General features: G+C 40.2%; 2 protein-coding genes and 1 long non-coding RNA gene across 4 annotated transcripts in view; 2 read left to right on the forward strand and 1 right to left on the reverse strand.

Annotated features, from left to right (window-relative positions):
- Positions 1-2,430: 2,430 nt before the first annotated feature.
- On the forward strand, positions 2,431-12,193 carry serpine1 (serpin peptidase inhibitor, clade E (nexin, plasminogen activator inhibitor type 1), member 1). 2 transcript variants are annotated; one of them, XM_046063729.1, is made up of 9 exons: positions 2,431-2,534; positions 5,239-5,477; positions 7,820-8,044; positions 8,197-8,391; positions 8,499-8,697; positions 10,119-10,219; positions 10,501-10,587; positions 11,517-11,600; positions 11,709-12,193. In XM_046063729.1, the coding sequence occupies exons 2-9, from the start codon at positions 5,240-5,242 to the stop codon at positions 11,753-11,755; spliced, it is 1,176 nt and encodes a 391-aa protein (XP_045919685.1). In that variant the 5' UTR covers positions 2,431-2,534; position 5,239; the 3' UTR covers positions 11,756-12,193. The 2 variants fall into 2 exon arrangements, with proteins under 2 accessions (XP_045919685.1, XP_045919684.1); XM_046063728.1 differs by lacking the exon at positions 2,431-2,534 and adding an exon at positions 4,946-5,120.
- Positions 4,185-5,866, reverse strand: LOC123979718. Its single transcript, XR_006827308.1, has 3 exons — positions 5,728-5,866; positions 4,871-4,985; positions 4,185-4,563 (listed from the first exon to the last, which is right to left on the reverse strand). It is a non-coding gene; the product is annotated as an uncharacterized LOC123979718 (long non-coding RNA).
- Positions 12,194-14,000: 1,807 nt separating the features above from the next.
- Positions 14,001-22,812, forward strand: part of ap1s1 (adaptor related protein complex 1 subunit sigma 1) — a 25,883-nt gene continuing 17,071 nt past the window's right edge. Inside the window, exons 1-2 of the mRNA XM_046064767.1 lie at positions 14,001-14,176; positions 21,122-21,300. Of these exons, the coding sequence (XP_045920723.1) occupies positions 14,174-14,176; positions 21,122-21,300 (182 nt within the window). The 5' untranslated portion in view covers positions 14,001-14,173. The remainder of the gene's footprint in view (positions 14,177-21,121; positions 21,301-22,812) is intronic.

The raw sequence follows: 22,812 nt of genomic DNA on the forward strand, positions 1-22,812 counted from the left end.
ACTTCTATACTAGATATGATCAATCTATCTTTATCAACAGGCTATGTACCACAGTACTTTAAAGTAGCTGTAATTAAACCTCTTCTGAAAAAGCCCAAACTTGATCCGGATGTTTTAGCCAACTATAGACCTATATCTAACCTTCCATTTCTCTCTAAGGTTCTGGAGAAAGCAGTTGCTAAACAGCTGTGTGACTTTCTACAGAGCAATAGTTTATTTGAGGATTTTTCAGTCAGGATTTAGAGCTCATCATTGCACAGAGACAGCACTGGTGAAAATTACTAATGACCTCCTTATTGCATCAGACAAAGGACTTGTCTCTGTACTGGTCTTATTAGATCTTAGTGCTGCATTTGATACCATTGACCATCAGATCCTATTGCAGAGACTGGAATATTTCATTGGCATTAAAGGAACCGCTCTAAGCTGGTTTAAGTCCTATTTATCAGATCAATTTCAGTTTGTACATGTTAACGACGAGTCCTCCATGCATGCCAAATTTAGTCATGGAGTTCCTCAAGGATCTGTCCTCGGACCAATCCTTGATAAAGCTTATAGTTAGGGCTGGCTCAGCTGTTATAGGTCTAGACTGCCGGGGGATTTCCTAAGATGCACTGAGCTCCTCTCTCCTCTACTTTCTCTCCCTCTGTATGCAACCTCATCCCATTATTGCATGTTACTAACACAACTTCTCCCCTTTCCGGTAGTCTTGTGCTTTCTCGTCCCTCTCCTCTCTCCTCTCTCCTATCACTTCCTGCAGGTTTTCTGGCTCTGGAGCTGCGGAGTCTGGATCTGTGGTTGCGAGTCACCTGCTGCCCCCGTGTTCCTGCTCGACACCCTCTGCTGCAACAACTATTGTTACTAGTCTTATTGTTATTATTGTTATTATAATCATTAACATTACGATTGTTACCATTAACACTACTATAAATATCTGTACCATTTTTCATTTAGCCTATAGCAACATCACCTTTATTGTCTGTACCTCTGTATGTATATTGTGTAGGCTGCCTCCCTCCCCTCTCTCTCTCCTTCCATCCCTCTCTTTTTCTCTCTGTTCCTCTCCTGCCCTCTCTCTCTCTCTCTCTCTCTCTCTCTCTCTCTCTCTCTCTCTTTCACCCCCAACCGGTCGAGGCAGATGGCCGCCCACCCTGAGCCATGGTTCTGCTCGAGGTTTCTGCCTCTTAAAAGGAAGTTTTTCCTTGCCTCTGTCGCCTAGTGCTTGCTCTTGGTGGGAACTGTTGGGCTTCTGTAAATAGCATCATAGAGTACGGTCTAGACCTGCTCTTTTATGAAAAGCGTTGTGAGATAACTGTTGTTGTGATTTGGCGCTATATAAATAAAACTGAATTGAATTGAATTGAATATTTACACATTCTCACCTACTGTACTTTATTATTAATATGTTTGAGTTTGTTATTGGTACGTTTGGCATGCATCTCCCTTCTTTGTTGTGGCATAACAATTTAGATTAGGTCTGCTCTGTGGAATATTTCTTTGGTAGAAAGTTGATGTTGTGTTGATTATTCTGAGTAACAGGAACGTTGTTTCTGGAAACAAATAATTATTTTTTTTAAAGCTGTGAGAATTCACCTACATTGTACTGGGTGGGGGCAGAAAACAGATATCTCAAAACCTGGACAAATTAAACCATTTGCATCTATCTATCTATTTGATAGATCTATTTAATAGATACTGTGCCACTAGAGGGAAGGGAGAAACATGTTTGTTTGTAATGTGGGTGACCCAACCCTGACATTTCCCCATTTCTTTCCACACTCCACAGCTGAGTGAGATAAGTTTTGTCAAGTCCAGGAAGCTCTTATTGGCTTTGCTTTTTCACTTGTAAGAGAAAAAGCTATATTTAGCTTTTGTGGGTCTGCCAGAGGCCTCATTACAAATAAATTTGGAAAAAGTGTGTTAATTCCCATTCTCTGTCTACCAGATGCATGGTGAGTAGTGAGATAAGGAATGCTGCAAGTCACAACCAAATTTGGTGTTTTGATGTTTCACTGCCCCAAAGTGAGAGTCAAGAGCGTGAATGTACAAAAGATAAGCTTTTGTCAGAGCCCTGATAAAGTTACATGAACTACTGTCATGGATAAAAAACATGACTAAACCTTCTCCTCTGAGGTCCGAGGACGCTTCCCTTCCTGCACATGCCACAGTGATGTGTGTTTGTTGGAGCGAGACAGGGAAAACTGTTAAGTGACTTCCCATATGCTCTGTCATGCTTTGGGCAAAAAACAGACAGCCAGAGAATAGAGGGAGCGGGAGAGAGAGTGGTTGTGTGTTTTCACAAAAAGGAAGCCTGTCCAGACAGTGTTAGATGACATCATCATCTCTAATAACTTCTGCGTGTGTGTGTGTGCATGTGTAGGTGGTGGGTCGGGCTTCAGACCATCCGGCTCTACACTATAAAAAGACAGAGAAAGAGGATTCAGTCATTCAGACACAAGCTACAGCAGTGAAGGGGACTGAAGCTGAAACACAAGAGACCCGCTATACTACATCTGACGCCTTTCAACCAAAAGGTAAGAACTACAACTGGACTAAACATTTAGAGCTTCAGTAATTAGAATTATGGCTCTTATATAAAAGTACTGGCACAATTATTTTATGATCAACAAAGTCAATACATTTTTTTTCCAGAACCTATTAAATTTGCTAAATGTGTTACTTTTTGTTTCAATAATATGACATAACGAAAACACAACACAAGGCATAACATGGTTGTGCAAATGACAGTTAAGTAAAGCATGAAGTACTAACCTGTCTAGATGGGATATGAATATTGCATAACATTAAAAGAATGTGTCAAATAGGAACAGAGGTAGCATTATTCACAGCCATAGCTAAGATGTAAGAAATATTGTGGTCATGTCTCCTTGGTTTGCTTAAAATGCTAATATGGTGCATTCCATGGATTAAACCACCCAACAACACAATGTAAAGTAGGTAAAGTAACTTAATTCTACCTAGATACAACATTAACATCCTGTTTACACATTAGTGCATCAATAATTGATGCAGGAGCTTTTGGTAAACTGACAGTTGGAATCAGGGACTTTTAAAATATATTTGGTTTTTATAATGGCAATCTGATGGGAGGAACTGGCATGAGAAATGAAGAGCGTGTTAAGGCTTCTGTGTGACAAGGGTTGTTTTTATGTCTAGGTGTGATGGGTAATAAAGATGAAAATGAACACTGTTTAAAAATTTAGAAGCAACATAGATTAGGTATGCATCTTGTTACCTCAAAGATTATGTATGCATATTATGTGATAATATATCATGCAGTACAAATGTGAACTATGAAAACATCAGCAGTAAGCTGGGAGGAGATTTTGGGAATTAGCGGTGCTAACAAAATCAGTAGCTGAATCTCTAATATCTTGCAAAACCATCATCACCATCAACCATTTGAGTACCATCAAAGTACTGACAACAAGTTTTATTAAATCATTTTCTGATAAATGAGTATGATAAAACATATAGAAATCTGAGTTGAATGTTGTTACACTCTATTAAGTAAAAACTGTGTGGATACGATTTTGAACACTGGATTACAGCATTAAGAGAGTGGTTGGTATGTGAATACCAGTATTTCAACTTTATTATCAAATTAGTCATATTATCAATATGATTTATTACTTCACTACTGACTAGAATTAAAAGTAGATTTATCTAATACTACAAAGATTAAGCAGTACAAAATGTTAGCTATTTTGAAAGATGTTCAACAAAGGATCCCAGTGTTTAAAGCTCTAAAATTACACAAAGCATAAGCTGTAAAATTCCGTGGTGGCCAGTGGCTTTTCTTAGACTGATGCACTTGGAAGTCAAACTGTGTGTAGTTCTCTGTGGCGAAAAAGTGAAAGCATGTTTGATCACAGCTGGAAATGATTACATTTGCAAATAGAGGCTAACATACAGCGTTTGCCTTTGACCCAGCACTACTTCTGTGATGCTGCTGCTGTGCCTACAGGATAATATTGATGTCTGCAGTGGAAATCTGATGACACACACAGATGTTCCAGTCAACATACTGACACATCCTGCATGAGTCACACACACAGTACATTCCTATCTTACCAACAGTGGAGTCTCATGCGCCAGCCAAGGGTGGATTTCTGTTTCAGGTCATTTTGAAATAAAAATAGAATACAAAACATACATTTAAGGTCTTTTTACATAATATTACTGCAAATGTGCTTTATTAAATGTGTTAAAAGAAATTGCCAAGAGGGAACTTCCTTGTCCTTGAGTGACGTCTACCAATCAAATATGGGACCTCCATATACTGCAGTGGACTCTCTGTCCCATTCTTTTACCTAACCGCTTTGTTTTTGTCAAAAATGGCTTATGATTGCAGCAAACACAATATCCACCCAGAAATACAGACAGTAAAGGTAGTAGTGGTACAGACTGAAAAAGAAATAATGATAATCATAGTAGTAATAAAAACAGGACTAGTAATAACTGTAGCAAAGGGTGTTGAGCAGGGTCATGGCAGCAGCAGCAGGTGACTTGCAACCACAGACTCAACAGTTCCAGAGACACCTGCAGAAGGTGATAGGAGAAAGGATAACATTTAGTTTATCTAAGTTTCAATTATATAATACATCTTTTTACACTTGTGCACTCGTTTTAATTTTCCTCCTTGGGGAATTCATATTCTGTGTTGGTTGTGTGGAATGGTGATGTCTGCATTTTAAAGATGGCTCCCTTAATCCTGTGGGTTATCTTATTTTGTATTTGCTCTTAACTTAAGGCAGGGCAGTGTCAGGCAGACAGGAATGCTGGAAAGCTAGAGCTAGCTGACAGAGTGTGCGTAGAAATGGTCGTGTGTGATTACATACATACATACATACATACATGTGTATGTACACACACACACACACGGGAACTAATGAGGGAAATGGGATGCAGTTGAGGTGACTGGTGGAACGAGGTAATAGAAGGGCAGGAGGGAGTGGCTGGATCTGCAAAGACATGAGAGAAACAGAGCAGGAATGTGAAAACATGACTTACTGGGTGGAGATGTGACAGATATCCATCCAACAAATTTTGCTCTTTTTTGGGATTATGTTCTGAGTGCCAATGATAGTGTGCATTAAGTAGGTGTTACTCTTTGGTGTTACTGTCTGTAAAATTCACGTGGGCCTGGTCCACACCGATTTTGAATTCAAACCAACCAGAATGAATCTTACACCTATTCTCTTCTTTCTTTATCAGGATGCTTTGCATTTATATTTTCCTGTTGCTGACTCTGAGCAGAGTGGGGTTGAGCTCTCTGCAGGATAGACAGACTGACTTTGGCCTGAAGGTCTTTTCACAACTGTGCCAGAGCTCTGTGGACAAGAATGTGGTCTTGTCACCCTACGGTGTGGCCCATGTTCTGGCCATGGCTCAGCTTGGGGCTGCTCGAAAAACACTCAGGGCCTTAACTACTGTGATGGGCTTCTCTCTGAAAGGTGAGTGATCCATAGTTTAAAAGAAAACAGTGAGGATTATGTCATGAAATGGGACAAATACAACACCAAGCAATAATAGTATTAAGGGAAAAAATTATACACTGAACAGAAAATCCCATCTTTATCAAATACAATGCGACACTAAATCCTAAACAGCCATAAACATGTATGCACAGTGCATCCAGCTGTGACTGTCTGCATAATAGCGCTGAAAAATAGATTTAATTAAACAAAAGGCGAGCACACTTACAAACAGAGTGGCTGAGTCCAGGGTATTCAAAGTAAATAAACGATCCCAACAAACAAATAATCCAACTGGAAAACCAAGAACTGTCAGGGGAAAGCAGGTAGACAGAGGACATCACAGTACAGAGCATTACAAGCTACACGCTACAATGATCAGACAGGGAATGAACAGAAACACCAAACATAGTATATACACAGGGACTAACGAGCAGGGCGGGAGCAACACAGGTGACCGGTATCGGGGCTAACGAGGCAGCGAGCGAGCGAGAGACAGCAGGGGAGAAGAGAGAGACAGGAAGACAGAGTAATAACTGGGGGAACAGACATAACCTAGGTTAATGGACACTAAACACAGAACCAAAAAGCAGAGCTAAATCTAAGATAAATGACAGACAGGTACAAAGTGAGCTAAACAGAACCCGCGAATGAACAATGAAATAAATAAGGCTAAACAGAGAACACAAGATAAGGAACAAAACTCCAAAACAGAAAACATGGACCAACTGTTACAGACCATTGTAGGGAACAGAGACAGAACTAACCAGGAAACAGGACAACACTCAACAAGGAACAGAACGGAAATAAGGAAAATACCAAACACCACTAAACACTAGCTGACAGATAATAACTGGGTGAATAATAACTCAGACTAAATAACAGATACCAAACTCACAGTGAACTAAACTCAACAGAACAGAACTAAAAAGTGGATGCAAAACCCAAATCTTAGAATCAAGAACCAAAACCCAGAAAAAGAGAAACCAAATTCAAAACACAGTGTAAACTAGACACAAGACAACAGACAGGACTGAAACCCAAAACACAGACTAAATGACAGATACAGAAAAGACTAGAAATAACAAAACTGACTGAAACAGAGCAGAGCAGAGCAGAGCAGACACACCCACAGTGTGACACATGCAGTACAGCAAAACAATTGTTGGGTCTCTGTAAATAACATCACAGGGTATGGTCTAGACCTGTACTATATGAAAAGTGCAATGAGATAACTTTTGTTGTGAATTGGCAGTATATAAATATAATTAAATTGAATAAAAGAGCACTCCCAGGATTAGTAGACTACCTACCACAGCATTAAGCCAGACGTGATGTGAGCCTTTCTAACAAGCGCCTCCTACAGGCCGATTGTTATCACTGTAGTAGCTGTGCTATTTTATTTTATAGAAAGGAGGAGGATGTACTTCATGCCGTATTATAATTATCAGTTCCATTGTTCATTTTCAGTCTATACCAATACTACCTTTACTGTCTGTATTTCTGTGTGGATATTGTGTTGGTTGCTCCCCCCTACCACCCCTGCTTGCTCATGGTCTCTGTAAATAAAATCACAAAGAGTACGGTCTAGACCTGCTCTATTTGAAAAGCGTTATGAGATAACTGTTGCAAAATTATTTAATGGAATTGAATCAACAAGGCCCGGGAGCCCGACACTCATTCTGATGTCCCCCCAAACCTCTCCCCCTCCTCCCCCCTTTTACAGTTCATACTGTATATGTTTGCACATGCAAATCTGATGTACAGGTAAATAACTGCCATATTGCACATAGTTATATATATTATTCTTTTATATTTAGTATATCCTGTCAATCTTATATTTATATATATAATTTATATAGGTTTATATTTATTGTTAAGCACCAACTATTTTTGCACTGCCTTACAAGCTAAAAAAAAGTTACAGTATGTACAATATACAGTAGTACAATATAATTATGAGGGTATACATACACTGCCACTTACATAAACTAGCTCATAATAACACAAATAATAATGCTCTTTTGTTTGCTCTTTGCAGATATATAACAGATAACATACTCACATTTAAGAGCACGTAAAATATATGATAAAATCTACAAGAGAGATATAATAAGAGAAAGAAAGCAGTTAAGTATAAAATTAATTAAAAGCAAATTGTAAGTTACTAGACATCTAAGACTTCCAGCCTGCAAGGCCAGTTGCAAGTGAGGTGTGATGGATTTATAGACAAATGTATCTTTGAATTCGGTAGACTGGAGAATAGGAAGTTGAAGGTATATTGGTGTATCTATTAAACCTTCATCTCACCTGTCCTTCAGAGCGAGGGATGTCTCGGCAGCAGCGGCTTGTGTTGCGGGACCTGTCCAGTGAGGAGGGGGTGGAAATAGCCAGTGGGGTGATGGTAGAGAGGAATATGATCCTGGAGAAGGGATACCGAAGGGCCCTGGCCAAGGCCTTCCAGGCCCATCCTCATCAAATGGACTTCACCAAGGTAGACCAGGCAGTCAGCATCATCAATGCCTGGGTCTCAGAGCACACTGCAGGTACTTACAACACACAATTAACAGCACATCATCTGCAGAATTCTCCACAGAACTCCGCTGCAACCACCATCAACTTTGTTTTGCATTGCTGCATTCCTGCTTTTCTTGTTTCTATCTCATTTGAGACCTATTTGTTGTCTTTTCTTCTGTAGGTGCCATTCCTGAGTTCTTGGCACCTGGATCTCTGACTGATGAGACCCGCCTGATCCTCCTGAATGCCCTCCACTTTCAGAGTCACTGGAAGGTTCCCTTTGACCCCCTACTGACACAGGAGAGGATGTTCCACTGTGCCAATGGCAGCACAGTGCCGGTGCAAATGATGAGACTCACCAACCGCTTTAACTACGGTTGGTGAAATTGACCCAGTGCACTTATTAATCTAAGTCTTATACAGTGTTCCAAAGATGTGTGCTACTTTGAAAAATTAATCGGCCTCCTTCTCCTTTGTCAATAGCCGAGTTTATGACTGATGACGGGGTGGATTATGATGTCATTGAGGTCCAATACGAGGGTGACTCAATGAGCATGTTCCTGGTGTCACCCTTTGAGCCTGGTGTTCCACTGAGCATGCTTAGTGCAGATTTAAGCAGCCAGAGGATTCAGCAGTGGAGAGTGGAGATGAGGAATGTCAAGAGACAGCTGACCATGCCCAGGTGAGGTAGAAAGGGTCATATAGTATGTGGGTAGCTAACATTAAATTATTGTTAAAATGTTTCAATGTAGGTTATTATTTTTATTATTATTATTTATTAGATATGTTATTATTTTACGATTATTTGTGTCATTTTAATTTTTTTGTGCCTGTGTCAACAGTTTGCGACACCAGCTGTGTGCTCTGAGACTCATTATTTCTTATGGCTTGTGCCACACTGGTGTAGTACTAGCTGTACTTGGCCTGGCAGATGTAACACATTAACAGATTACAATTGGCTGGACATCGTAAAAGTGTATGGATGCTGTGTGTTTGTGCCGCAGACTAACAAATTTTGAGTTTTGTGCAGAGAAAGAGATCTACATGTAGTAAAATGTAAATGCCACACTTACATTTAATTATTTTACATGTTCATGTGGAGCGTAAGTTTGAACTGGTAAAATGACGTAGTCCAGCTATACAGTAAGTTTTGAAAACTCTCTGAATCCTACTATGGCAAAGACATGACCTACCCTGCTCTGTCTCTGATTGGCTAAGCCTGATAATGGTGTTTCTCACTTAGCCCTTTGCTAAGAAAACAACACGGGAGAGTTCAATCTCAAAACGTTTTGCACTGGTTTGCTATGTTCCCAGTTAGAACGACATGTTTCCTCAAAATGGTGCGCAATGTTATGCAGGGCAATGTTATGCAGGGCAATGTTATGTAGGTATGTTGCCATGTTAAAAAGGCAGAAAATTGCAGTGCACTTGGTACACAACATACTGAAGGCACCATGTTTCTGTTGACATAAATGTTTTGCTATGTTTTATCAGGGCTGAACTCAGCCCAGCTGTTCTGCTGATGTCGGGATCTCATCATCAGTCTAAGCCAATCAGAGGCACAGTAATGACACAGTTATGAGACATACACAAGACTCAATGCTAAATTGAACAGTGAATGCTGGAAAATAAATTATAATCATATTTAGAATTATGTTACTATCTGTAATGTTCCTATATTTTATTTGGGACATCGGTTCCACAATACTGACAGGCTTGCCATTTGCAAATATTCCCATCAGCCACAAAACAACCAACTCCAGACCCGCCACACAGCTAAGCCACAGCCAGCCAGCCACCCCAGCTTAGTTTAGGTTACAGTTAGCTAATTGGCTGCCCCTACCTTGCATCTCTTTTGGCTAGTAGAAAGCAGTTGTTAGTTGTATACAAGGGTTAAATTCAATCCTCCGACAGAAATACACTTATCAACATTGGAAAAGGAAGCACAGGGAATGGATTAAGTACAGAGATTACTGTCTGCAGGATGTTCTGACCACCCAACCAGAGCATGAGCGCTATTAATTGCAAGGATTTGACAGTTACACGTAGAAACTTTGTGCAACCAGGATGAAAACTGAGGATTTGGGTGTGTTGTTGTTGCAGGTTTACTCTGAACTCTGAGGTGAATCTGAAGACCACTCTGCTTAACATGGGTCTGGGAGACATGTTCAATCTGGCTACTGCTGATTTCTCACGCATCACCAGTAAGTTAACCTCTAGGAAGACCAGTTAGTTAGTTAGAAACTTTTTTTGTGGTGGACAATGTGCCTTCACCTCATAGCATGTAGGCTATACATAAAAACATAGAAACATAGTGGCGTTCTGTGTTCTTGTTTTGCACATTTTTGTAGCCCTTACTTGTCTGTGGGGTTTCCTTGGTTTTTCCTGGGTTTCCACACTACATAACCATGTTAAAAATGACAATAATTAGATTTTGCATTTTGTTGAACTATGTATCTAATCTGTGTGTGTTTCTGCCCTCCAGCTGATGAGAGGCTGTGTGTGTCAGAGGTTCTGCAGAGAGTAAGGATTGAGGTGAATGAGCAAGGAACCAAGGGAGCTGCAGCAACAGGTAGGCTCAAAACTGAATCTCTCTAGTGCACTCACTCACTCACTCCTACACATGCTTTTAATAGTTTTAATAATTTTGGCCATGATTTTTGTCAGCAATAGTAACATTCAGAAGTGCTGAGTCACATAATATCAAACAAAATGGTGGCGAGAACCACAAAGAATAAATAGTTGTAGTAAATGGAATTATCCTTTAAACAGGTACAGTCAAAGCTACAGTCAAAGCCAGCAACTCCTGATAAAATACATTTATTCTTACTACTTATACTATGAAAATTGAATAGTCAATGTTTACAGAAGAACCGCATACTAGTGACATACTAATACTGAGTCACAGTTGTGGTAAGTTTATCTCTCTCCATAATGGAAGTAATTTTTAATTAATTTGGTAGAACAATGAATGGTAACTGGTTGGTGCAAACTGGTCTAAGAATATACACCATAACATGAAACAATAAGGTAGGTAAGTAGGTTTATTGTCACAAAATAACAAGTATTAGAGTGAAATTGTGTTTTGTAACTCCCTTCTGCTACATAGCAGACAATATAAATTAATAAAGAATGGAGCAGTGCTGAGGATGAATTTAAGGATTGAGTTTAAGGATCTTAAATCAGTTATAATTGCCTTATTTGAGGCCCTTTCTTGTAACCTTTCTTGGCCCTGTGTCAAAAATCGTTTTAAGACTTTTATTATTTCTGATAATAGTATTCATATATGGCACATATTCTTAAATATATTTTGCTGTTTGATCAAATTACAACAAACTAACTTGAGACAAGTCAAACATGGGGCCAGATTGTATTCAGGAGTACAGTTTGTTATCTGGCATCTAGACAAAAACAATAAAGGGAGCCCACAGCTACATTTTGCACAGGGCCCCCACACACTTTAGAGAGACTGACCTGTTTTTAATTTCTTCCCTCTGTTAGCGGCTGTGATGTTTTCTCGTACGGCAGTGGAGGAGATTACTCTGGACCGACCCTTCCTCTTCCTCATCCAGCACAAACTCACAGGTTAACACTCTTATTTTGTTTTAATTTGAAATCCCACTTTACAGTGCCGTTCAGCTGATCATTGCAGGTAGTGTGTGGTGTGTCAAATGTTTCCCTTCCTGTGTTCAGGTGCTGTTCTCTTCATGGGTCAGTTCAACCAGCCTCAACAACAATAACCCACTCTGAGGACCTGCCTTCATTCCACTGTGTTTGACTACTGCTGCTTATACTTCACATGATGACCAAAAGTCGAAAGAAGTCATGTGTATGACTTCTTTTGACTCTACAGACAAATTCATTGAAGGTTTATGTAAAATGTGCTTAATACAAGAAAACTGAGGCAAAGTGACACACAGACATTGGAAACAGGATTGACAGATATTATTTTATTATCTCAGTTAGAAGCAGAGTTTATATGTTTACTATTAAATTATTTCTCTGAATGTTTGTAGTTGGTAAGAAAGAAAATGATGATGACTGTGTGAGAAAAATCATTTTTATCTATTTTTATAATGTTAATTGTAATGTATATTTTTTGTTAATGCCTTGTTGTTGGGAAGTTAAAGTTGTATCTTTCAGTATTAATATTTATTAAAATACTGTGTTTTTAGAAAGCTGTAGTCTCTGTAATTACTGTAATGTAAAAACACTGACCTCTTGTGTCCAAACAGTCAGACTTCCCTAATCTACAACATGCTGTATTGTAGATTTGACCATGCGTTACACACACATAATGAAGCCCTTATCAAATATAATATAAAAAGCTTTCAGTACAATTAAAATTTTTATTAGGAAAACAAAAAGGGGATCATCTGTATTTGTGTCACAAAATAACAGGATTAAACAAGTGGACACAAATTAGATAACTCCCTTCTGCTACTTAGCAGATAATATACATTAATCTAGAAGCAATTATGAAAATGGTAAACAGAAATAAACTATAGTCAATGAAGCAGTGCTGAGGATGAATTTCAGCTTAAAAGTCTGATAGCTTAGGGGGAAAAGCTGCTCTGCAGTCTGGTGGTGTGGCAGCAGAAATTTCTACATCTCTTCCCAGAAGGCAGCAGGGTGAACAGGCTGTGGCTGGGTGGGTACTGTCCTTTAGTATCCTTTGGGCTCTGCATAGGCACCTCACCTCACCGATATCACTGATGCTCGAGATGGATGTGGTGTATAACATATGTGCATTTGACCATAACAGTTTAGAATAGCACTGTAGCAGCTGGATAGAGGATTAATGACCTTTTAAGGGGAGAGTAGAGGTCAGTGGTTATGTGGAGACTCAGACCCTTATATGGTGTCTAACAGATGTTTACACTTATCCTATAGGACTGTGCACTTATATGGATTGGTGCCTTAGTTTGCAGACTCAGACCCTTCTATGGTACCTAACAGATACCTAAACATATCCTATATAAGCTGTGTTTGATGTACAGAGAGACAGAGTGGCCATCAGGCTGGGTCTCTCTCCAAGCTGCTGCAGAACTTGTAATTGATGCTGAACTCCTTGATGTAGTAAACTTTTACGATCAAGAACAGTGTCAAGCGGCTTTCTTCTCAACACATCATGGCAGCATTATTGTTCGGACACCACATGGGTAACAATGATCTTCTGAGCAGTTTGAATCCCCCCCTGCAGAGCCCTCCGGTCCTGGGCCGTGCACATCCCATGTTAGTGATGTTTCCAGTCAGGATGCTTTCTGTTGCTCCTCTGTAAAAGCTGACAAGAACTTGGCATGGGAATTTGACCTTCTTAAGCTTCCTCAAGAAATACAGTCATTTCTGAGCTTTCTTCACCAGCGTGGAGATGTGAGACGACCATGTCAGCTTCTCTGTGATGCTGATTCCCAGGAACCTGAAACTGTTCACCTGCTCCACCTCAGCTCCACTGATGTAGACAGGAGTGTGTGTCTTTATCTCCTTCTTCCTAAAATCAACGATCAGCTCGTTTTGCTGACGTTGAGCAGAAGGTTGTTCTATGTAATGTAAAAATGTGTTTCACTTATTGTTACTCCCCTTGTTGTTTCAGCTCCACTGTGCAGAATGATGTATTTGCAGACTTCTACTGGCTAAACGTATTGCCCTACATCTCAATAATTTTGTTTAACTTACATCTAAAAACATTTCTGTAAATCATGTTCAGTCATCATTGACGACCTGTCCAGGGCGTACCCCGCCTTTCGCCCGATGTCAGCTGGGATTGGTTCATCTTAACTCCACTACATATTTTTCCCTGATCAAAGCCAAAGTTGGGAACATGACATGACTGAGGGGGCCGTATAGAGGAAATAGGATTCAGCTTTTAGCTCGGGATTTATCACGAGGACAGACGCTTTACTCCAATTCCACTGTCCTTTTGTTACCTGACAGGCGAAACTCAGGGCAAGAAATAAAAGATCTCAGTGCGCATGCTCACCAGAGGCGGAACTCAGTGTAGCAGGAATGGGTCCAGTTCTGATGCAGCTGTACAGGATCTGACACAGGCATGGGCTGTCAGCATTAGCTGCGGTGTAATCGTTTACGTTGGACCGGGCAGTACAGACGTAACCTAGAAGTCGTTAGTAACGTCGCCGTAGTTTAGAAAATCCGACAAAATGGTAAGTTACTGCTTCTGTTTGACTTAAAAAGGCAGTAGCTAGGCGCTAAGCTAATGCCAACGTCAAGCTAACAAGGTGTATGGTTTCAGGAAGTGTCCACCTGCGCTACCTGGCTTCTGTCAGCATGGCCTGCAAGCTAAAAGGCCGGTTGACAGCATAAGGTGTGAAATAGTCCTGTCTATCTGACACATTGTAGGGCTTTCAGATAGCATATAGCATATGGCCCGTGTAACTGTTCATGTTCGCTGTGTCTTCATGTCATTCAGTAATGTTCAAACTGAGCATGACAAGATTTTTGTAATGTTAATTGTTTCCTCGTCGCAGGTAAAGAGTTTAGCCCATGGTTTTAGTCAGTGTCCTCAATAGATGACCGTTATGGAGCTGCCTGTTTCTAACTGCCTGCGAACCTATAGCTTTAATATGCAGCAATTAATAAATTATTTGATTAGAATGCACAGTAACTGTCAATCTGAGTAAAAAGAATGTATCCTATTTCATCTCGAATATGTAGCCAGTGTATGTAAAAGGTCTTTAATTTCACCAGCTATAATGTAAACAATTTTCTAAATTGGTTAAACAACACAGGTAACTTAATATTGAGATATACAATACATATGTGCATGTGTCACTGTTTAAACAGACCGTCTTTAAACGTCTGAATCTGGACTGCCAGAATTCATAGTGTAGAGCTCTCAACGCCATCAATCATCAGTCTGATTTTAAACACTATGTCATTATTGCCATAAAATGGTCAACGGTGCAGCTGTTATAAATAACTATTTACAGTAAATAAAACTGATTTAATATCTTTAAAACTGTAAACTAAATCAGTAACTTTCTAAACAGTTTAAAGTAACAATATACAAAGAAGTTGACCTTCCCTGACTGGTTTAAACCCTGGGAGGAAGTTAACAACAGGAAACTGAATTTGTTTATTAGACATGAAGAGATACATTTGTTAAGGCTAAAAATAAATAAGAAAATGAACCTTAAATATAATTCAGTATGTGTCGCAGGACTGTAATAAAGAGGGCTGGCTGGCCTACCTGCCTGCGCTCACTCTGCCTGTGCACTCGTTGCACATGAAAAAGTGTTTTGGGGGAGTGGCAATGGAGGAAGGCCTGAAGGGAGGGGGTGGGATATTTTTCAATGGCTGGGGTGATTCATCGACATTATGAATTATGAAAATACGTCAATTTGTCAGCGTATCTCAATGAAGTGCTGCACCTGGTGTAAGCAGGGATTCCCCTGGAGAACAAGCTGCAGCTAAATTTCCGTCTTCGACCATCTAAAGTTTGGGAGACAGAGACCCAACAATGTGGTGCTTTGTGAGCTCTGTGAAAATGTAATGGCTTTACTGCAGCACGTGAACACAAAAATCATCCTGGAGCACTTCGTCAAGACGGCAGCAGGACAGCACCGCATCCTGTTTCCTGTTTGTCCCCATACAATCAGAATCAGAAGGAGCTTTATTTCCAAGTAGTGTTTTACACATACGAGGATTTTGCTGTGGTGATAAGGTGCTACACGTAGACAAACATACAGTCGACGTAAATAAATGTGGAAATATATATGGAATGGAGATATACAAGCCTGATATATCAGGATGATCAACAACAGGAGCGTGTTTCTGTTAGCAGTAGCAGTTACCATTGGTTTTCTGTCATGGTAACCTAATACTACACTATGTGTATTCTAATGTGTGGCTGTTTTATATTTCCTGTTTACTTTGACAAGTATGAGTGAGAAAACGGAAGTTCTTCAGTAAAAATACTGATGCTGTCACATAAATCCTTTTGAATGTCTATGTTTCATATAAGCACAGCTACAATTAACTTGGCAATTAGCCAAATGTTACAAACAAGCGAAATTGAAAGCTGTCTGTCTGTGGTGTAACTGCTCAGCTTAGTTTGACACGTAGCTTAATATTTGGCACAACTCAGTAAAGTGAGCTGCTATCTGAGACAAACCAGCTGCTCCTCTCTACCAGGTAATGTTACCTGCAGGCAGTGAATAACAGGAACTGATATTGAGTTTATATAGTGACTTTGGTGTTGGCAAACTTTAATGTTGCTGCACATCCAGTAATGTTTGTATATAAGAAAGCGCCGTCTGATTTTAAAATATTTCCAGCCGGCTCGCTGATGCTTAGCCCGTGTTCTTGAAGAGACACTAATTTTTAAAGATAAAACTGCTTCATGCGATGTTTTTAGTGTTTTAATGACCGGGTCCGTATGTTTTGGATAGGACACGACCTCTGTGTTAATTCGGCTCCTCGTAGAAACTTAACCAGAGCTAACGTTGCAGCAGCTCAGCTGTAAACACACACTGCAGACTTACGTTGTAGATTTCTTTAAATTTGTGGATCATGAGGACTTTGTTTGCAGATTTTAAATCTATTTACAGATGGTGTTTTACAGAGCTTGAGGAGTTGGCAGATTTTAAATCTGTTTGTAGATCTTGTTTTGTGTCTATAAATTGTAATATGCATTTTTGACTAATTTTCAATGATTATGGCATTGTTTTATCACCACAGCGAAACAATAGTGTAAAAATTCTAAAAACAAAGATGACACAATCTTCAAACAGAATAGGATCTTCACCTGAAACCTATAACTTGCATTCATTCAAATTAGGGATGCAGCTAACGATGATTTTAGTATTCGAAGCTTCTATAGATCATTCAGCGATTCATCAGTGCGTCGTTTAAGAAGTACTTTTGCTTGGCGGCGGCGCCGTATTATTATAAAAATACCAATTATAAAGACAAAGAATCTGGGTGAAAGGATGGATTAGCACACGCAGGTAGCAGGGATTGTCTGAGCTACAGAGAGAGCTGCAGGTGAGTAAAAAGGTGCAGCTCCCTGACACCCAGTTAACTCATGACTGTAAGGCTACAACTCACGGCCCAAAAACGTAGAACAACAAACGCACATGTGCACATATTCAGCTGAGGACTGCGGCTTACTTTGGCTAGCCTTCAACTCAACAATAAATCATGATTTCAGTTAAATGCTAAAGTTACTGTTACCTTGTCTGTGGTCTGCTGACCAGGTACCGCCGTGCTGTTGCCAAGGCGACATATGTTTCGTTTTACGGTGGACGGACTGTGGCATTACAGAGTGGTTGTTTTCCTTTTGCTTGTTATAATCCTATACTTTAGACACTTTCTTCTTCGTCCCTTGCTATTTTCTCTCGCTTCCTCGACTTTGCAAACAGCACCATCATAATCCCGTCGTGTTCACAGCGTAAGCGCGATGTGCGACAGTTGTAAATGTCCGTGCGAAACTCTATGCTGTATAGTTATATGGATTAAACGAAGCATCGATGCAAAGAATTTGTGTCGATGCATTTTATTATCGATTTAATCGATTAATCGTTTCAGCCCTAATTGAAATTCTAGTTTTCAAGTACAAATTACGGATTTCTATTTGTGGATCATGTTTTACAATTGCCGATCAATCCATCTGTAGATTGTGTTTTGTGTAAAGTTGTAATATCTATTTGTGACTTAAAGTCTGTCCATTTTCAATGATTTTGGCTTCGTCTTACCTCCATATGCCCAGGTCGACCAAAACTCACCATTTGTGCAATGTGTAATGGTATAAGACTGCACAGCAAAAATTTGAAGTCAATCCGACTTATTCTGTAGGAGGAGTTTATTGAAGTGGTATTATGCTCATTTTCAGGTTCAAAATCTGTTCACTTGAACAGTCTGTGAAGTTACATTGCCGTGTTTATTTTAAATATAATTCACAACCAATAAAGCATACTTACAGGTTATGATTGTGAATTTCCAGGCCCAAACAGAGTCGCAGTTGCATAGTCTTTTAGGACTAAACGTTGAACTGTTGCCGGTGTTCTGACGATCTATGCTGCCTTGCCGAAAAATGCTACCATAGCGCAAATCGATAGACTCGACTCTACCTGCTCCGTTTTCCATTGCAGACATTACCCAGAGATAGTACGTGGCTTGTCGTCATAGCGACGCCACACACAACAGCCGCAACGTAATGTTCAATGCGACACACACACCAGCGATCCACACAGCTTTCTCTTCTTTTTACAGCTGTGTTTTCCTCTGCCGTTGTTGCTGCAGCGGTATGTGTGACGGCGGGAGCAGAGGGCTCTGTGAGCGGGCGGCTGGCCGGCCTCGCCAGCTCCTCCCACGGGTTGGCATCCCCTGCAGCCACTTCTAGAGCTCCTCTGTTTAGCATATATATATATATATATATATATATTTTATATGAGGTCCAGTCCACTGTTGACGAGTAAAATATATAGAGCTATCAGCAATTTTAAGGAAACACTGATATCCACGTAAACATTGATTGCATTTAGAAAGACTAAGATACAAAATGAAAAACAGCACAGCAAGTCAGCGGGAACTGAACTGCACACAGTTAAGTGAAGTTGAAAGCAATTATCGCTGCTGCCGGAAGTGGGATTCGAAACCTGGGTCTGAATGGAAAGAGCTTGCATTTGCTTTAAAAAAAAGCTTTTCAGCTATCATTTTGGTGTTTTAAGGTAGGAGACATCTTTAGTTTGTTATCATTAAGTTCAAACACCATCCAGGTGTTTAAAGTTTAAAGCAATTATCGCTGCTGCCGGTTGCGGGATTCAAACCCACAACTGGAAATAAGAGGTGTTGCTCCAGAGACTGATTCCTAAACAATTATGCCACCAGTGAGTCTCCTTGTAATGATACAATTTGGTGCTTTGTTGATACAAAAAGTGTATATGTTTAAAAAAAAAAAGGTTTTCAGCTCTCATTTTGGTATTTTTAGTTAAAGCTTGAGTAGGTGAGCATAAAAATATACGTTGTGTCGACACTACAAACAGGGAGGAAGATATAGCAAGTTAAAGAATTGGTTACAGGGTGAGAACTCGGTGCAGTTAGGGAGTGAATGAGACACGACTGAGAGTTTCCTATCAATTTATGTCTACAGCTAAAAAAACTAAACCTCCAGTGAGCAAGATTTTGCCATTTTTGAGGGAGAAGAAGGCATGTGGCTACATTTTGGTGCCTTTTTTGTGCTTATGGAGATAAATATACGTGACTGGCAGCAGTTTACAAAAACAATCTCCACTCTAAGTGATCACATGACACATTGATAAAGTCTGCTAAAAGCTGTAAAACCCTTCACTTTGGAAGGACGGCTCCAAAACGAAATGTTTTTTTAGCAAACACCAAATACAACTTTGAAAGATCAACATCTTTTCTGCAACTTACAGGTTGGAAGAAAGTTGAGCCTCTGCTCCCATTGAAACCCATTCATTTTTTTTCACAGAAAATATTTATAAAAAATCAACCATTACACATATCAGCAATGAAAGTAATAGCACGCATCGCTATTAACGTGAGCCTAAACAAAATTGAAGGCTCAGTCGCTACACTTGGAGAACATGTGTCAGAGCTTGAGCTGAGAGTGAGCTCAAACGAGGACCCAACGTGTCAAAACACTCGAAAAACCTGAAAGAACGTGCCGAAGCTGTCGAGAGCTGAAGCCGAGCTTCTAACCTTCGTTTTATTTCTCTCGGCTTCATGTATCACCTCATACCATAGCATCATTCCAAAATGTCTTGGTATGCTGAAGCATCAACAGTTCATTTCACAGGAATAAGGGGCCAAGCCCAACCCCTGAAAAACAACCCCCCACCATAATCCCCCCTCCACCAAACTTTACACTTGGCACAGTGTAGTCAGACAAGTACCGTTCTCCGCAACCGCCAAACCAGACTCGTCCATCGGATTGCCAGACAGAGAAGTGTGATTCCTCACTCCAGAGAACTCGTCTCCACTGCTCTAGTATCCAGTGGCAGCGTGCTTTACACCTCTGCATCAGACGCTTTGCATTGCACTTGGTGATGTAAGGCTTGGATGCAGCTGCTCGCCAATGGCAACCCATTGTAGGAAGCTCTCTACGCACTGTTCTTGAGCTAATCCGAAGGCCACACAACGTTTGGAAGTCTGTAGCTATTGACTCTGCAGATAGTTGGCAACTTCTGCGCACTGTGCTCCTCAGTTTCTGTCGTTCCCAATCGCTTCCACTTTGTTATAATACCACTAACAGTTGACCATGGAATATTTAGTAGTGATTAAATTTTCACAAATGGTCTTATTGCACAGGTGGCAACCTACGCTTGTACCATGCTTGAACTAAGATCCCCAATAAGCGTAGGCTATGTGTATTTTACCTTACAAATAATCTCCCCTGATAACTACATTCAATGTAGCATATTCACATCTAGTTTATCCTGTACCAAAACACTCTATCTCTAAAGCTATGAGAAACCATTTCTCAACCACCAGCTGGTTCTCAATCATGCCGTCGATGATAACGTTACAGTGACCTGCTGTTGAATGCATCTAATACTACATGACTGTCTACAACTTTGAGATTTCATTTAAATAACATTGTAACTATAACCAGAGCCGTTACGGCTCTGACAGGAAGCTATTTTAGATTCTTGTTCAGCTCACGTTTATTTACATGTCAGCTCTGGTTTAATCATTTCAGACACACCAACTATAACTGCAGACAGGCGGCCAGAAACTATAGTTTAACGGCTCATTAACGTTAGCCCTCCTCCACTGATAAACACGGCTATATAGCTTTGTGGCTGATTTTAGCAATGAGCAGCGTAAGCTGCTGTACCTGATTTGAGAGAAAATCATGTCCGTTTCAGCGCACACACCCTTTCCACCTAATAAACAGTATGGCAATATCTTTATATTGTATCTAGACCAGATCGCTGAACCACATCAGTGGCTTGATGTGTCATGTGATAATGAAAAAGACATTCCTTAGCAGTTAAGGAGGTCATTGTTTGAAATTCCTTTATTGGACCAATAATGCTGATCACATATTCTCAGTGATGGGCAGAAACAGCAACACTACTTGTTACTTGTTTTGAATAGTTTCCATCCCTCTCTGTGTGTAGATGCGTTTCATGCTGCTTTTCAGCCGGCAAGGGAAGCTGCGTCTGCAGAAGTGGTACACAGCCACAGCTGAGCGCGACAAGAAGAAGATGGTCAGGGAGTTGATGCAGATAGTGCTCGCCCGCAAACCAAAGATGTGCAGCTTCCTAGAATGGAGGGACCTCAAGATTGTCTATAAAAGGTAAACATGCTAGCCTACATCATAAACTGTCATAATGTTGTACTTGTTTCTTCTGGACAGCCTGATGTGTCTGCCATAAGTGTCTATTAAGTGATTCTTCTCTTTTTGCACCAGTTTCACCTTCTTTATCTCATCATTGGCTGAGTGTATATATCACAGACACAGGCTTACAGAGAGCACATTAGCCAAACAGCCAAGTGTTTCATTTAAATTTATGAAATTAATGTTAATAATTTGTCATTATCACAAACTAGTGACACACTTATACAAATATTAGTGCCACTAGTGTTTATTTAACATGACAGGCTGATTGTCAGTTTCAGTGTAGAGCTCAAGGCTCTGCGCCCGAGTCATTAACTCATTGTTACTGTGGTGCAGTTATAGACAATAGTTCAAACAGTAAAAAATATCCATCAAATAGCCTACACAAAACGTATTGATCATGGAATGACTGTATTCATCATTAAACCAATAGAAAGGAAACGTAAAAGTTCCTGGCTTTGGCTACAGTTAATTATTTTTTTTAGGAATAATTAATTAATCAACTGCCAATTGTTTTTGCGATTTATTGTTTTGTTTGCTGTTCAAAAACCAGAGATGTTTAATATCATATGACAAAAAAAAGTAGCAGGCAGAAGATTTTAGACCAAGAAGTTTAGTTACTTGGTTTCCCGCCATCAGTTCGTCCTGAAATCAGCTGTTCTGATCAGTGTGTGTGTGTGTGTGTATATATATGTGTGTGTGTGTGTATATATATGTGTGTGTGTGTGTGTGTATACAATTTTAATCATATGTACATTCTAACAGTGAAAGACAGAATCCCAAAGAAAATTCCAGAAAATCACATCATATGAATTTATAAAAATTGATAACCATCTGATGAGGAAAAACAAGTACATGACCCCCTACCAAACAGCAAGTATTCTGGCTCCTACAAGCCAGTTAGTCTTTCTTTAAGACACAGCCCCAATCCCAACCAATTATCTACATCAAATCGTTACCTGTATAAAAGACACCTGTCAACACCCAAACAACCAGCATCCAACATCACCACCATGGGCAAGACCAAAGAGCTTTCTACGGACATCAGGGACAAGATTGTTGATCTGCACAAGGCTGGGATGGGCAACAAGAGAATCGGAAAGCAACTTGGAGAGAAAAGATCAACTGTCGGTGCAGTTATCAGGAAATGGAAGAAGCACCACACCACCGCCAACCTCCCTCGGTCTGGGCCTCCACACAAGATCTCGCCTCGTGGGGTGTCCCTGATCATGCGAACGGTGAGGAATCATCCCAAAACCACAAGGGGGGAACTGATGAATCAACTGAAGGCAGCTGGGACCACAGTTACAAAAGAAACGGTTGGTAACACACTACGCCGTCATGGATTGAAATCCTGCAGCGCACGCAAGGTCCCCCTGCTCAAGAAGAAACATGTACAGGCCCGCATGAAGTTCGCCATTCACCACCTGGACGACTCAGAAGAGGCCTGGAAGAAGGTGATGTGGTCAG

Source organism: Micropterus dolomieu, linkage group LG12 (assembly GCF_021292245.1).
Source record: "Micropterus dolomieu isolate WLL.071019.BEF.003 ecotype Adirondacks linkage group LG12, ASM2129224v1, whole genome shotgun sequence".
Taxonomy (NCBI): Eukaryota; Metazoa; Chordata; class Actinopteri; order Centrarchiformes; family Centrarchidae; genus Micropterus; species Micropterus dolomieu.

Excerpts from the sequence above, each read along its gene's own strand:
- serpine1 (XM_046063728.1), top strand. Across the intron at positions 8,045-8,196 it reads GGTCTCAGAGCACACTGCAG|GTGCCATTCCTGAGTTCTTG; the intron begins GTACTTACAACA and ends TTTCTTCTGTAG. Across the intron at positions 10,220-10,500 it reads TGATTTCTCACGCATCACCA|CTGATGAGAGGCTGTGTGTG; the intron begins GTAAGTTAACCT and ends TCTGCCCTCCAG.